The sequence below is a fragment of the Hippoglossus hippoglossus genome, chromosome 21 (assembly GCF_009819705.1).
Source record: "Hippoglossus hippoglossus isolate fHipHip1 chromosome 21, fHipHip1.pri, whole genome shotgun sequence".
Classification (NCBI taxonomy): Eukaryota; Metazoa; Chordata; class Actinopteri; order Pleuronectiformes; family Pleuronectidae; genus Hippoglossus; species Hippoglossus hippoglossus.
The window spans coordinates 14,335,136-14,351,168 of record NC_047171.1 but is presented as its reverse complement, the minus strand read 5'-3'; the positions used below and the strand labels follow the sequence as shown (position 1 = coordinate 14,351,168).

At 41.2% G+C, this 16,033-nt stretch overlaps 1 protein-coding gene across 2 annotated transcripts in view; it reads left to right on the top strand.

Moving 5' to 3' along the window:
* The first annotated feature begins 1,945 nt into the window (after positions 1 to 1,945).
* gpc6b (glypican 6b) overlaps positions 1,946 to 16,033 on the top strand; it is an 80,171-nt gene continuing 66,083 nt past the window's right edge. For both annotated transcript variants that reach the window (XM_034574607.1, XM_034574608.1), the window contains exon 1: positions 1,946 to 2,096. In XM_034574607.1, coding sequence (XP_034430498.1) covers positions 1,946 to 2,096 — 151 coding nt within the window. The remainder of the gene's footprint in view (positions 2,097 to 16,033) is intronic.

Genomic DNA, 16,033 nt, shown 5'->3' with positions numbered 1-16,033 from the left:
AGCCAAAGTCTCTCATTTGCCCCCTGGTGGCAGACTGCAATATAGGCCACAAACCCTACCTCCTCCATGTTAGTGGGAAGACACTGCCTAAAACATGTCTTATAAATTTTTTTCAAGGATAGTTTCTGTCATTTAAGTTGGTTCTTATCACACACTATGTCCAAATGCAAATTTTTCATTTATATGTACAGACAATAGTTTTCACAGACAAAGTCTAGTTCTGATCTAAAATAATAAAGACCAACAAGTTGTTTTCTAAATTTGTCATTACCACCCAAGGGAGATAAAATCAGGGACATATTGAGCATTAAATCAATGTATTTTATATAATTTATCTCCTGAAATTATACATGTGACCCCATGAACGGGAAGTTGAGACTCTTTCACCACAGAAAATGAGAATCTATCTCTTCTAAACCTGATCCTGAGGATTTACACATCTAATCCAAAATCGTGCAGGGCAGCATCCTGCACTGAAGGAAGCTGTCACTTTAAAGTACCTTTCAAAATGTGGCATCATACCAATAGGAATTCATTGCAGCCCATGTTAATCCACTGTTGATCTACCCGAGGATCAGGCTGTTCCAAAATCAATAAAGCCATGAATGCTTGCCTTCTGGTCCTCGTCGAATCCTTGAGATCCTCAAGTTAATACGGTTTGATTCTGTGCTTCTGGTGTTTTGCTTTGGTGTCGCACGAATGTGAAAGAAAACTGCTAATAGTTACATTTTCTGAAAAATCCACACCAATGGAACATTATCATAGTAAAGGACAAATAATGGTTGAAGAAGTTGATTCACAAATTAGAATGACACTCACTAGAATATATACCTCCACCAAGGCCCAGCAGTCCCCTCATGTAACTACAAATAAATTCACTAGACCTAGATTTTTATTTGTTTCTGCACCAAATTGCACAGACCAATAGATCTGTCCCATAAACATGACTTTTTTCATCAAGATCCATGAATTATGGCACCTGATTCAGAAAAATGTTAGATCCGCCACTGCCATGAAATCAATAAAATAAAATACTAAATACAAAAGAAAATTTAAAACAAAATCCTGGAGCCACGTGATTAATCTACAATTTGTGTAAGCCTGATATAGCAAACAAACAAACGAATGCAGATGGAAACGTAACCTCTTAAGTAGCAATAAAACTGGCACTTTAAAAAAAATATTTTAAAGAAAGTAAAATACACCCATAGCGGTTTATAGTGATGTAGTATTTTTGCTATATAACTGTTATATATCCCCAAACACTCCAGCTGTGTCTCAAAGATTTACCAGGGAGTCTAAAGCAAAACTGTTCTGATGCTGTTTATACCTTAACTGGTAAAACCTCACAAAAATCAGGTACATCTTCTCTCCTCTCTGATATTTTTATTACACCCCATGGTCCACGCTCCCCTGGACCCCTATATGATTTTCTGGTTTACTTCCCAACACATCCCCGGTGGTAGGTGCCGACTGGCAGCCCCCCACCCACTGGAATGGATGAGGCTGGATTCCACTCCATATTTTGTATTCCGCCAGTGCATCTGATCCGAACACACACTGACTCCACACAGCACTTCCACTCCAGCGCAGCAGCGACCAGGAGGCTCCGTGCGCTCCGCGAAGTTGGAGTCAACGCGCCCTGAGGGAGAATTGCGCACCGCCTGGATTCATGTGGCTCCTCGACCCTCTCGGTTCTCACGTCTGCGGCGCCGGGGGGACTTTGACTCACCACTCTCGGCTGCAGCACAGCCCCGTTTAGCTTCTTTTTTTTCTTTCTTGAGGAGAGGTGGGACATGTTTTCACTCGCAGTTTAGTTGGGAAAGGCTTCATCAAGTGTATACCTGCGGATCTGCTGCTGCTGCTGCATTTGGAGTTTCACCAGCAAGCGGGACCCCGCTGCAGAGAACCGGACACATTAAGGGATCTGTTGCCGAAGTGAACCATGCTCAGACTAGAGACCATCCTGTGCACTTTGTCTGTGCTCTATGTTGCGGCGAGGGCAGATTTTAAAGCCCGGAATTGCAGCGAGGTGAGGGAGGCGTGCGTCGGGAAAGGCTTCAGCTTCGCACATGTTCCTCTCCAGGAGATCCCAGGTAAGGCTGCCCGGGTCAACACCTTCCAAATGCAGCATTTCTGCTTTTTTATTTGAAGTGTGCGTGGAGGAGAGCTTCTGTGCGATGCTTTTTGATGTTGAACTAATGATCCCGCTGCAACTCATTGAAGATGCAAAAAAAACAGACACGCTTTTATGGTGCAGGAGCGTCCTGCTGACTGCATCCACCACCTGTCACTCTCTGAAGTAGCTGCGAGTCACCGAGAGAAGTTTTTAAACCGCACACAAGGGATGAGCTCAGATGCCAAATTGTCCTAATTGACCTGACAGGGTGGTGACCAACATCTGGAGCGGGCTCCTGCGTCCTGCACTGACAGGACAGGGCACACAGCACTATGGTTAAAGGGATAGTTCACCTGAAAATTAAAATTCACTCATTATCTACTCAGCACTATGCCGATAGAGGGGTGGGTTGAAGTGTTTGAATCCACAAAGCACTTTTGGAGTTTCAGGGGTAAACAGCGTTGAAGCCAAATCCAATATAAGTGAAATAACTGGTGATCAATTCTTTAAAAAAACAACAGAAAAAAACTGAAAATGTGTCCATATTGCTCCGGTGGTGTCATCAAGTGCCCGTAAGCCCGATATTCAAATCCGACTCATTTACATTTTTTTCCCTTTTGTTTTTTTTTTATGTTTGAAGTGGTCACCATTTACTTCAATTGTATTGGATTTACCTGCAACGCTGTTTACCCCTGTAACACCAAAAGTATTTTGTGGACTCAAACACTTTACCCACCCCTTCATCGGCATAGTGGTGAGTAGATAAGGTGTGTATTTTCATTTTTTGGGTGAACTATTACTTTAATGTGCAGCTTGGTGATTGCAGCCTATAATGATGTCTGAACCGGCCGAGGCACATTGAGTCTGGTTCCTCTAGCGGTTTTGTCCCTTTCTCTCCACAATCAATGTTTGCTCATTGTGGGAACTTTTGGATTTCTCTATATTATTGTAAATTACTGTGTAAAGTGCCTTGTTGTAATGTATGTTGCTATTTGGTGTCATACTAAATAAAATAGAACTGGATTAATATCAGCCGGCATCGACACTCCATGTGAAACCTGCTGTGCTGGGACGAGTGTGTCCAGCAGAGGTCCCTGACAGCACTAACCAAGCAGAGATAATGAAACGGTCAACTCTGCAGATTAACTCTGATTCCTGCGAGAATGAGGTGATAAGGTGAAGTGGAACTGCTGGCTCTGGCAACGCTCCAGTCCATAACCATGAATCACCCGTTGTACTTAATTCCAGCCGCCGCCCCATACTGAGCGGTTATCTAATTTAATTCCTAATTGACTAAATGACACATTCAAGCCTGTATGGACAGTCCAAGGTATGAAACAGACAGAGATCGGAAGAGGTTATAATTCAGATTGAATGATTTTAAATTGGATTCTCTGTTGACTGTAAGAACCTGGGAAATTAAGCAGCAGTCTTTGAAACACTATGTTCAAAAATATACTTGATAATTCATCTTTTATCCCTTGTAACTATATTAATAAAAATGACTCCTGTGCACTGTGTACACCATATATCTATCCCCGAATAAATTCTAAAGGTACATGATATTAATTTGTACATTTCTGTGATTTACAGGATGTCCTTTAGGGCCACTCTTAGCACAGTTGTTATTTATGTGACTATATGTCTTCACCCAAAGGACAGTGAAAGGTGTTTGTTTCCTATTAACCCAGACGGGGTTTCTCTCCAGGTCATCATTGTTATGCTTCAGGGCCAATGACCCTTTGTGTAGAAGCAGCAAATCTGGCACAAGTGGAATAAGGCTGCGTATGTGACAATGGGCACACCTGCTCAGAGATGGGTTGAATAACAACCTGATTAAATCCTTTGGATCCGGGTCCCTGACATCGCAACTAATCTCCCAAACGAGTGAAACACGCAATCTCTCTCATCTCCAGATGATGTCACCCTGAATAAACGTCTTTTGATCAGCTCTTTGAATGGGTCCTATAACCTTATTCACGTCTGCCTGGAGAGACAACACATTATCAGCACCTCAGCAAAATTCAAATGGTGATGGGCATGTCCTTCAGGCCTCCGACAGACTGCCTTTCACTCGTGCAAACAACATCAGGGTTAAGCCAATGCTTGACTGAAGTAAAGGTGGAAATGCTTCATTTTCTAATCAAAAATCTGACAATACGTGTTTCAAGTATCAGCGGGAAGAATGCACGACATGTTCTCTGTGGAGATCTTCATCCTTCACTGTGTTAAACTGTGGAAACTCATAACATGTATCTCACTGGTGGTACTTTGCTCTGGTATATTGACAATTTGGTAGTTTCTTGGTATTAATAGTTAGTTTTAGTGGAAAATCCAGCAAGTGTACTCAGTATTAAAGGTTTTAAAGTATTATTTTAATATTATTCTATGTAATCAATGTGTTGTTAAAGGCTCTATGAACTACATTGAAGATTTGGGGGTTTTACTGACAGATTACCCAATATCATAACAAAACTGCACGCGTTTTCGTGATCTTCATTGTAATTTCATTTCATATCACTGGTGTGTAATATGAACTACTAGGAGGTGGCACTGAATGGGTTAAGAGCCCCCCCTGTGGCAGATGGGGAGCATGTTCATTCTTGACATTAGTTTGGAGATAATATTCCAGTACTTGTAGATTAGTGGGTCCTCGTGGGACTCGGTGGAGAGCGGCTCTTAAAGCTTCCCGTATACCCTATTGTTCCTGTCAGCCTTACAGCTGCCATCACACTCTATTAACTCACTAATGATTTGAGAAAAATGTCAGCCTTGATGTAAGTGCTACACCTGCTGTATATAAATGATGCCTTCACTGCCCCAGCATGACGTACTGTACATTCATGTTAAATGACAGCTCTTTGCTGTTTGGTTTCGTGAAATCAGCATTAGCTGATATAGGCAGAGCCTTCAACGTGACAGATGTGTGAGCTCTGGCTTCTTTTGATGTGAGATTCAACATAGAGACCATGCTTTATGTATGAAGTTTGAATCTTTATCACATTTATGTTAATAAATACTTTCATTCAGCCTTTTTTCAATATGAGAACCTCATCTTGCCAAAAATCAATTGTGTTTGTGACGGTTCAATTATAGCGAATATAATGGTAGAGTAACAGCAGGATATAGTTTTCACAGCACCAGTTAAAATGCTCAGCCACAGCTACCGTGTGTATTTTGTGTGCGGATACGAGCAAAAAGCTTCAAATTGCCAGTTTTTTGCTGCCGTTGGTGTTTGGTCAAACAGAAGGAACCAGGTCAGGTGGAATGACAGCAGTGGAGTCAGTGATATTGACTGAAATGTTGCTATTATCTGAAGTCTAAAGGCTCAGATGATACAGTGATTCCACCAGACTCGGCCGATGCCTCTGCCTGCTGACCGGGGCAGACTGGAGGCTGTCAGCAGCAACACGGTAAAGGCATTTCTGAAACATGGGAGCATGAGCATCAGATTTCTCTAAAAGTCTTTGGAGTGATCACACATCTTAAAATGTCCAGAGTCTCTCCCTCTCCACAGCACACTGTACTTTATGTTGATCTAGTTTGATCACTACCAAAGTCACACATTTTTAGCATTTTAAATCCTTAACATTTAGCCTTTAAAAACCAATTTAAAAACCAGTACTTCTTCGCTCTGGTTAAAAACGAGACCTGCTCCTAGTCTTGCCCTCACCGTCTCAATATCCAGTGGAATACCCAACGTCTGAGACAAGATGGGAAGATGTGGAAAGTGAGTCACCCGGCTGACTGCAGGTTTCAGTGGAACTTCTTAACATGTCGTATTCTGTCGACTACTCATCTGACGTCCGGCGCTGGTTACTCCCAGCCTGGAGATGGAGAGACGGGGGGGAAAGAAATAACGTTGCTGATATTTTATGTGATCCTTGGCTGCCTGAACAATGAGGCAAAACGATCTCCGCCGAAGCGTGTAATGTGCACGGGTTCTCCGCTGTCGTGTAATGGGATGTAGGGGATTAAAAAGGGCTAAATGGGAGTGCCTGTGTGAGGGAACGGCCAGGTGACTTTGTTAGCCCCTGCAGCATACGTCAGGATTGCTTGTGATGTATTGTCAGATTATTGTGACCTTCCTGTCAGTCACACATGGAGCTACAGCAGATCTGCACAGGACTAGAGTCCTGCAGGATCACAGCTGTTGCTTGTGGGTTTATGCTTTTACATTTCCCCCTGCGAACTTCATACTATTCGTGATAAAACAGCAGATAATTGATTTTTTGGGATTGGCAGTGGTTGATTGAGTTTGTGTGAAGCGCCAGTGTTTGAGGCCGCATTCTGCCACATACGGTCACACAATGGGAATGTGTCCTACGGAGAAGCAGAGGGGGATACCATCAGCAAAGAAAGAAGCCAAACAATCATGTCTTGTCCCGCAGCAGAGGGGGATTTCTCAAACGCTGCCTCCATCGCCGTGTCATCAATCATGCTCATGAATGCCAAAATGGCCACATGATGGGCCGTCTCTGCGGGTGTTCCCTCTGAGAGCTGTAGGAAACATTTTGTCCTGCTTGTGTTTCCGCGTCGCAGCGTTGGAAGCAGAGCGACACGGCTCTCACAGCATATCAAGAAGCTCATGTAGAGGAACGTTTGATTAATCTCATTTCGTTCGTTCACTGTTGTCTTTCGGCGTAAGTTGATGAGATTCAAATTTCCCCGTTGTGGGACTTCTAAGGATTATGTCATCTTACAATTTGCTTTAGCACTGATTGAATTTGTGATATTGTGGGGAAGGCAGAGATGCATTAATCACAGTGCACCTGTACAATTTAATAGTACATCCAACACATTAGTCTAACATTAAAGAACTTTTTTTCTCAGTTAGTTGAATTATATATTAAGGTTTTGCTTTACTTTTCTTTCTTATTGGAATTAGACAGATCGTAGCTGGATAAAGGCATGAACTTGTAATTAGAGCAACATTGGAATCCAAATCTTAAAGAGGGTTTATTCAGTTTCTAGCCAATGGTCCATGAACTCAAACTACTGACAAAGACTGGATGAAGCAGAATTTGTTGAGTGTAAAATTAAGAATACTTCTTTCATTTTTTTACTGGCGACCAGTCCAGGGTGCACCTTTTTGCCAAATGTCAACTGTGACACTCCAACTTCTCCACAACTAGGATAAGAGTTAGAGATGGACAGATGTTTTTCTCTGTTACCTCCATCGAGGTGGTTATGTTTTCATCATTTGTTTCTTTATTAGTTAGCAAGCTTACGTAAAACCTACAAAGCAGATTTCCATGAAGTTTAGCGGAGGGGTGGGACATGGCCGAGGGAAGAACCCATTATATTTCCGAACTGGTCCGAATAAAAGGGGCGGATCCATGAGTTTTCAGAACAGAAAAGGTTCTAGTGTGTGAGAGAGAACTGCATTGCATTGCGGCTATGCGCACAGCTGGAGCTGAAACAATGAGGTCTGACTGTCTGCGTGGATGGTAAAAACTTTATGGGCAATAGCGCTGTACACTGCTAGACAATGCATCAACAAAGCAAAACACCAAGTTTGATATCTGTAATTTTATTATGAAAAGTGTTAATATTTAGTTCTGTTCATTATGAAACAGTGGCACAACAAATTAGAACATGGTGGGCCGGCAGTCTTTATAATTGAAGGACTGCTTTGACATGGCCAGATACGGCATTAGCCTTGGTGGAGGTCTGTGCTCTCAGAGCGTCCTTCCAGTTGCTTATTTACTCAGAAATATTTCATGTAATTGACAAATTTGAAACCAGGTTGTCAGGGGGCGTTTAATTAAAACTAAAACCATTGCTTGATTAATCAATTAGCCAACTATTCTGCCACATATCGTGTTGTTCCAGCTTCTCAAAAGGCTTCTCTCCTCGTGCAAGACATTGAAGAAGTCACCTTGGAGTGTTGAGGAAGTTGTAATTGCGTATTTTCCGCTATATTTTGACATTTAATTGATAAATGTTTATCTAAAATTAATCTGCTTATTAATCCGTAATAAAGAAACATAATCAATTGCATCCCTAATAAACTAAATCCATTCATCGTAAAACTTTGGATGTGCACACTTTGTTACACATATTTCATTTTAAGGCTGAATTTTATTAAAGGATTTTTTAATACACAGTGGGGAAAGATGTCCCAAATATACTGATTCAAAGTGTTCTTATGTTTGATGTACATGCAGTGTCTGTTCCTTACTCAGATGTTGCATCATTAGCTGATAATCACAGTATCTTCATCACTGTCAGGGACGCCACGATACATTTCCTAATATAAGCATTTTAATTTGAATACAATACTGACATGCACCGCCCATGCAAAGTTTTTCACACTAAATTATTTTACTCTAGAACTCTGGAACCTCCAGTAAATGGAATGTTGCTCTTTTTTTGCGGCTCCCAAGAGGAAGATATCCTCAGGTCTGTGAATTTTGAGTTTAGGAAGGAGGAAAAAGACTTAAAGGTTACTGTCTTTTTCCAAAGACCTAAATAACTTTCTGGATAATATTTCTAAATCCTAATCCTGTCTGTGACCTAAGTCTTCTGTTTATTTTGGTTGTGGCCTTCAGCGGGGTCCGTGTCCAGCTTTCTGTTGCTCATAACCCTGGTCGCTGAAATTTTAATGCAGCCCACACATTTTAAAGCTTGAAGGGATTTTAGTTGTTAGCTGGGCAGTTGTTAACACTGCCACTAAAAAGTGTGTGTGATCTAAAATCATTATTCAGATATCTTCACATGAATTTCACCTGTATAATAAGAAAGCTTACTTCTTCACTTGCAACATGTATTGTTTGAATATATTAAAATGTAAAAACATGAAAGAGACTCTGGGCTATTAAATATACTATAAGCCTAATGTGCCATGTTTATACTGTTGATAATCAGCAGTTGTCATATAGATTACTGATGGAAAGATGGTGCGAACACAGCCACGGAGAATTAATATGTGTCAAACCCATTTGAGATAAATCTACTGTGAAACACAAGGAAATAGATTGAAGGTGTTCTCCCGAGACGCTGTGGCGGGAGCTGTTTAATGGTTTAGGAATCATTTGAAATGTGAAGGAATGAGCGCTCGTGCTGTCAACAAGAGCTTGAATGGATGTTATTCTGATCTTGTCAACAACTGCCCAATTAAACTTTCACCTGGAGCCACTGAGAATTTATAAACACATTTCCACTATTCATTCATCCTATTGTTATGCCTCCGCGCCGGAGACAGCCGTGGCCGGAGGCATCGTGTTTTCAGGTTTTTCCGTCCGCACGTCCTGTTCTCGTTAACACAATATCTCAGGGAACGCCTTGAGAGAATTTCCTCATTTATGGCGAACGTGTTCAACGGAACTGAAGAATAAACTGATAGGATTTTATCGGTTAAAGGTCAATGTCGAGGCAATCTCCAATTTTTTTCGTTGCAATAACATAACAATGTGCTTAATATGTTACACGCAATTGTTTAATGGGTTAAAATTATGAAGTGATATCATTTTGTATCCAAAAAGGTCAAAGGTCAACTTCACTATGACGTCGTGACAACACTTTTCTTGTTTGACGTTATAACTCAGGAACAGAAGGAGAGATTTTGACCCTATTCTTATCATTTGGACAGATACTTAAATCGAGACACTAATCTTTGGTGCTTACCATGTAAATTTTGTATATAATAATAATAATGATGATAATAATAATAATAATAATAATAATAATAATAATAAACTCTATATATATAGCACCTTCAAGAAATGCAGCTCAAAGTGCTTTACATACAATGTAGATGCAAATAAAGACATATTAATAAAATATATATATATATATATAATGTGCAACCCAGTAGAAATTGTTGAGAATCATCCATGATTTCAATACCTTCAATACAATTCGGATACAGCCACAGTTTTGCTTCCTATTCCCTATCAGTGTAGACTAAAGACTGATTTAGCTTCAGCTCCCCCTCATAGGTTACCTCTTACAGTAAAATAATCTATTCTAATCAAATGCCACTGATACAGTCGACATCAATATGCTCCCATACTCTCAGGCTCAAAATGTAATTTTCTCATATTGAAGTGGAAGATAGTTGAGACGTGTTACCTCAGAATCCCAGGTCATAAAATGCCACCAGGTATGTGAGTGTGTGACTGTCAGACGACTGCAGTCATTGTTCAGCCATTTGTGGCACATGTCTCTAACTTGTTATCTGCCTACAAATAATTATTCTATCTATTATGTATTTGTTAGAATTGTCTACACTGCTTCCAGTAGTTGACAACATCTTTTCCATCCATGAATCATCACTGACATTTCAGAAAACAATCCCCAGGTTCCTATGTGTGTTCCGTCATTGACGTGAGAATCACATTTTAGGCTTCTGGCTGTGACATATAGCTGGTACTTTTCCCCAACACCTCATCTGCCTGTCAAAAACCTAGCCATCATGAAATAAAGCCCCCTCGAATGCCTTGTTGCCATCGTTGGATCTATCTTTAGCCACACGTCTGCCACTCCCTGTCTTGTTGACAACGTCTGACTAGACCTGATGTGCAACTGGAGAGGATGTCTGCCTTCACACTGCTCCTGAGGATGATTCAGTGCGCTGCGTTGCAGCAAGCCGCCGTGGGGAGCTCTGCGTCGTGCAGTGGAGTCGAGTCCTCCTCCTCGCGCTGAAACCGAGTAGAGGGCACTTGCGCGGTAACAAGGTATCAGAACTAATAAAGGCCGGTGTTGGTAAACTAAGCTGTAAATGCTGAGTGAAAAGTAACGATCAGTGGGGGTTTGAGGCTGCTCCCTCCAGGTCTCCAAACAGCCGCCAGCTGCTACCTGTAGCGTGGACCTCTGCCATGCTCTACTTAGCAAGGTGACGCAGGAGAGAGTGGCTTGCCTGCTCGGGTCCAATTCTCCGGGGGGGTCTAGGCATGCTGCCCGCACGGATCGAATATCCACACTGATCTTCTCATGCGTTCACAAGGCTTTTTATTACATACTTCTGAATAAATATCAAAGCCACATAATGCTGATTATGCTGTGCCTGTCATTTGTAAATGTGCTGCACATGGTGTTAAGGAAATCCATACATTAATCTTTGCTGTAATGATTTTAGTGCGGGAGGGTATGACACATGAATATTCCATAGTTATTAGCTCCATACTCACCACAAGGTCAAACATATTGTACATTTCGGTTGTTTATTTGTGGTCTCTGTAAATAATTATGCAAGGTTAAATCTTTAAAATGAGTGTATTGTTTTAAGAGAAGTTCCAAATCATTACTAAATCATGTCATGCGAGAGAGCCAATAAAACCCAAGGGAATAGCCAACGTTGTCCTATTGACATTATTGACATAATGACAAGTATATTAACGTCAACTCATGCGTCAAGAGACACACGCTGAAAAACATTCCACCTTAACAGTCCAAACTTTCAAAATAATCCGTTTATGATGATATATAACAAAGAAAATGAGCAAATCCTCGTATTCCACAAACTGGAGGCAGAAAATCTTTTTTCGCTCTTGCTATTTGATTGAAATTGGCTGAAACTGTTAATCAGTCATCAGAGTTGTTGATTTTTTTGTAGATCGAGGGGAATGATTAATTTAAGCTCCAGTGAATTGCCAACACCTTTAACTTGTACGGTCACCTCCTCTGTACTCCATTACCCAGCGTTTCCGTCTTCGACCCCGGAGGAGTCAGTATCAGTTGCAGGAACGTTTTTTTTATGTGAAGCTGAGTTTTGTGAACGACAACAATTTCTTCAAAAGCCGCTTTAAAATTCTTCCTCCGTATAGTGACAGAGGGCAGTTATGCATTTATATTCCTTCCTTCAAACAGTTTTTTTTTTTTATGGTACTCTTAGAAATATTCCACTATGAAGCTCCATACCGTTGAGTCAACACTCGGCTGTTTTATCATGCACACAGCCCTGCATATGGCATGTTGCAGCGGAATATCTTGACATATCTACAAAAAAATACTGACACATTTGCAGGGAGTATGAAACTGTTCCAACATCTTTATTCCTGTCCTTTTTTCCTTCACGCCGACTCTCCTGAGGATGAAACCATCATACCATTGTACTGTGCTGCTTTTATTGTCGACTGTTTTATGTCGGTGAGATTTCATTTCCTCTTGAACCTGTCCTCGTTCACCCAAGGACATACACTCCTCTGTATGTGCATCCTCCAGTTATTTAAAAACAGGAGCACGGCTTTCATTAGGACTTCTGACATGACCCAAAATGTGATAGGAATACTGTCATTCATTCGTGATTGATGCAGGTTCCAACCTGAGAGAGAAACCTGGCTATTCTGTACACAAAGGCCTCCAGAGACATTATTAAAAAGTGGAGGGGCTGTGCAGACTATGCAGATTTATAGAATCATGCTAATGCTCACATGCAATGCATTGTGTTCTTGTGTGGTTCCTGAGGATATGATCAGCCTTTTGCAGGGAGCTTTCACGTGAAAGTCTGATCATCCATCAGTCAGGGGGCGGAGTGTCACACACACTGAGCGGTGAAACAGAAATAGTGAATGTTCCCTATATAATCTCTGTACATTAGCTGTGTTGCATGTCTGAAAGCATATGGCATTAACTGAATGGAATAAGTGTGCGTGAGCGGCACATGACGGCTGCGCCGATGATCTGCTGCGTGCCGTGGGCGTCTGTTGTTCACACAGGAAGTGTGTCTGCACCTGAGCTGCTTCCTGGGGCTTCTGGTGTGACTACTGTATTTCCTCAAATATAAGTATTTGGCTATATACGCAACTAAATTCCAGGACCCTACAGTATGAAGCCGTGCATCTTCCAACCCTGTAATAATAATAAACACCTTGTCAAAACAGATGAATGGATTCAGTCCTTTAGGTCCTTTTACCTTGAAGCGGGTACTGGTGTTGCAAATATTAATGATGTTACATATTGGACAGATAAACATTGAGAATGGTTAAAATTGTGTAGAAGATGTGTCACAGTTTTACATGCATATGGGTGAATAAATAAGGACATTTCCAAACTTGGCATAAATAAATAATGATAAATGAAATTGATAATAGAAACGAGAGCATTTGGTGGGAAAGAAGTGGGCAGATACTTGAACCCACAAAGAGGGCTGTGATGTAACACACGTTGATTAACCCAAGACAAACACTTTCTTCTGACTTTGTTATTGATGACTACGATACTATGTCCAGAGTTTTGGATCATTAAAATTGTCCCAAAATACAAAGGAATTGATACATTCTTACTAAAAACACGTTCCCATCGAGACTGTCCTGTAAATACAAACCAGCAGGGTGCAGGAGCTATAATAAAATGTTACCATCAAACGATCTCTTGTGGTCATAGTAACAGTAGCAAAGGAGGAAGTCAGGTGATGTGGTATAAAGAGTGACATAGACTACATTATAGGATGATGTTCACACAGGAGAATGCTGTTTGTTTCCAGTGTGAAACCAATAGCTTCTTTTATCCACCCAACCATAATCCTGTTTTTATTATTGGGACCGTGACAATGAAAGTCCCCTAATCATAAGGAAGTATTTATTTTGATCCATACCACGGTCTTTTCCTAAACCATGACCGTTCCATCATTCCATACGCTTGACTGCATGTGTATCATTGTAACCGTGATGACCAGGGTTCAGTACGGCTGCCGCCTTGTATAAGAGGGTTTAGGTCGTTCAGACTGGAGGACTTGTTGGGCCGTAAGATCAGAACTGAGAGCTGCTATCAAGCCCCTGATATTCAGAGCACTTTGCAGCTGTCTCATGCTGATGAAGTGACGAGACAAGGAAGATGAAACTCCACTGACATTAGCAATGCTGATCTCATTAGGACCGAATATGGCTTCAGGTCTGAATGCATAAAAAGTTCGTCAGGGGGAAGCACGGGGACACGGCAGATGGCAGAGCACATATGCTGCAGGTCTCTTCGACCAGGTACACTGATGAATACTTCTGAGAGTTGGTCTACCTTCGCTGGTAACCACAGGTACTCGGACACTTTCTTCTCAAAACTGACGTGTATGTCACAATGATTGCATAAATACTGTATCTTCATATGAGAACATATTAAAGATACATTGAACATTTCATTAGTTGTGTTATAATTTATTTAAAGGGATATGAAAGGGAAAATTGCTTTACCCGTGCACCGCTGCAAGAATGAACCGAACGACATTGATGCTCCGACATTTTGACTCTTAGGCAAGGAGAAGGCTGTGCAAATGGAACTTCGCTAAAAATGTAAATATTTTTACACTGGTAATTTGCTATGAGACCTATTATGGATGGGTCGGCAGGGTGGTGCAGTTGTTAGCACTGTCGCCTCGCAGCAGTTAGATTCTGGGTTATGGGTCCTGTGGGTCATTTCACGCCGTGTAACTCCTCTAATGATTAACATTAGCCCCTGACTCAAAGTAAAACTGCATTAAATCACACGTGGGAGCAAATGACAAATGAAAGCTTATAATGCATAGTCATGTCCAATAAAACGCCCTGTAAAGTTGCATGCTATACACATGCCCTATACTGTATATCATGTAGGAACATCAAGAAACCTCACTTTGGAAACGATTTTTTTCATTTTCTCATTGCAGACCATGATAAATAATACGAAATATTAAGCATTAAAAACCACTGAAAAATCTCATCTCAGCAGGTAGGAAGAAGAATAGAGCTTCTAATAAGAGCGCTTCATTTGCAAGGATAATGATTTGACTGACACTCCATTTGATTACAGACATGGGACTGACGTGAAGTGATTGCAATCTATAGTTATTATATATATTTATAGGCATTATGCAGCGCGTTTGGATACATCTCTTTCATTAAAACTCATCTTTACAGTGTTACATTTGTATGTTCTGCTTGCAAGTGTTGCTTGTTCCGTTGTTTGTGTATTAATATGAGTAGCATCTGCTGTTGTGAATCCATGCTTAACACGATCTGAGGCCATGGCTTGACGTGAAGCGAAGTTACGCATCATCATGTTAGTGCTGCACCAATGGAGGGACTGGGATTGTTCGGCGGGGTGAGACTGGGACGAGTCTCCTTGTGTCACCTTCAGTGTGCTGTGGTTACTGAATAACTCACCGTTTTTTTTATTAGTGGGGGGAAAAATTCCCTCTCAGCCCCTTGAAGTGCAGCTTGCTCGGGATCACAGACAGCTCGAGGTGGAAATTATATTTGGTAACCAAAAAGCAAACAAAAACTCCATCTGCACAAGACTTGGCTTGGTGCAGACCAAACAAGTTAGGAAAGATCCCAAAGCTGCGCTGAGACATTTACTTGAAGGATACTTTTGTTTTCACAAGTGCTTCCCCAAAAAAAAGAGAAAACATCGCAACTCTCAGGGGTCTCCACTCACATCGACCTATTTTTCTGTTTGAAAGATGGGACATGTGGTGATAGACAAGCTGATAAAAGCTTCAAGCTATGGGAAACTTCATCGTAGGGTACATATCTAAATCTGAAGTGCTGTCATGTTGCAATAAAATAAGTGTATAATGATTTCATGATAAAGAAGAGAGAAGCACTATTTAGAAATGTCAACAAGGCTGTTTAATGGTTCACCTTTACAGCTATGACGTAGAAAACTGTATTTGTAACAAAGTACGGTGGGCTGCTGTATCTGTGCCAGTTCGCAGCTTGTTTGTAGAAAGAGGCTGAGTTCCACAGAAATTATAATAATGGAATTGTATTCAGCCAATAATGTCTGGCAGCGGACTTGAGTTCACCACCATCTCCTGCTCCTCATAGCACAGCAGACATTTTTTTTTTTCCTATCTTTTCCCCAGGGCTGTGAAACCAGCAATACAAATGCTCATTGTCTCCATTCTAGAAGTGTGACTTATGACTTAAAGCTATGTTTTTATTGCTGGAAACATTCTGTATGAACCAATGGCAGAGAACTGGATTGTGCTGCAGGACT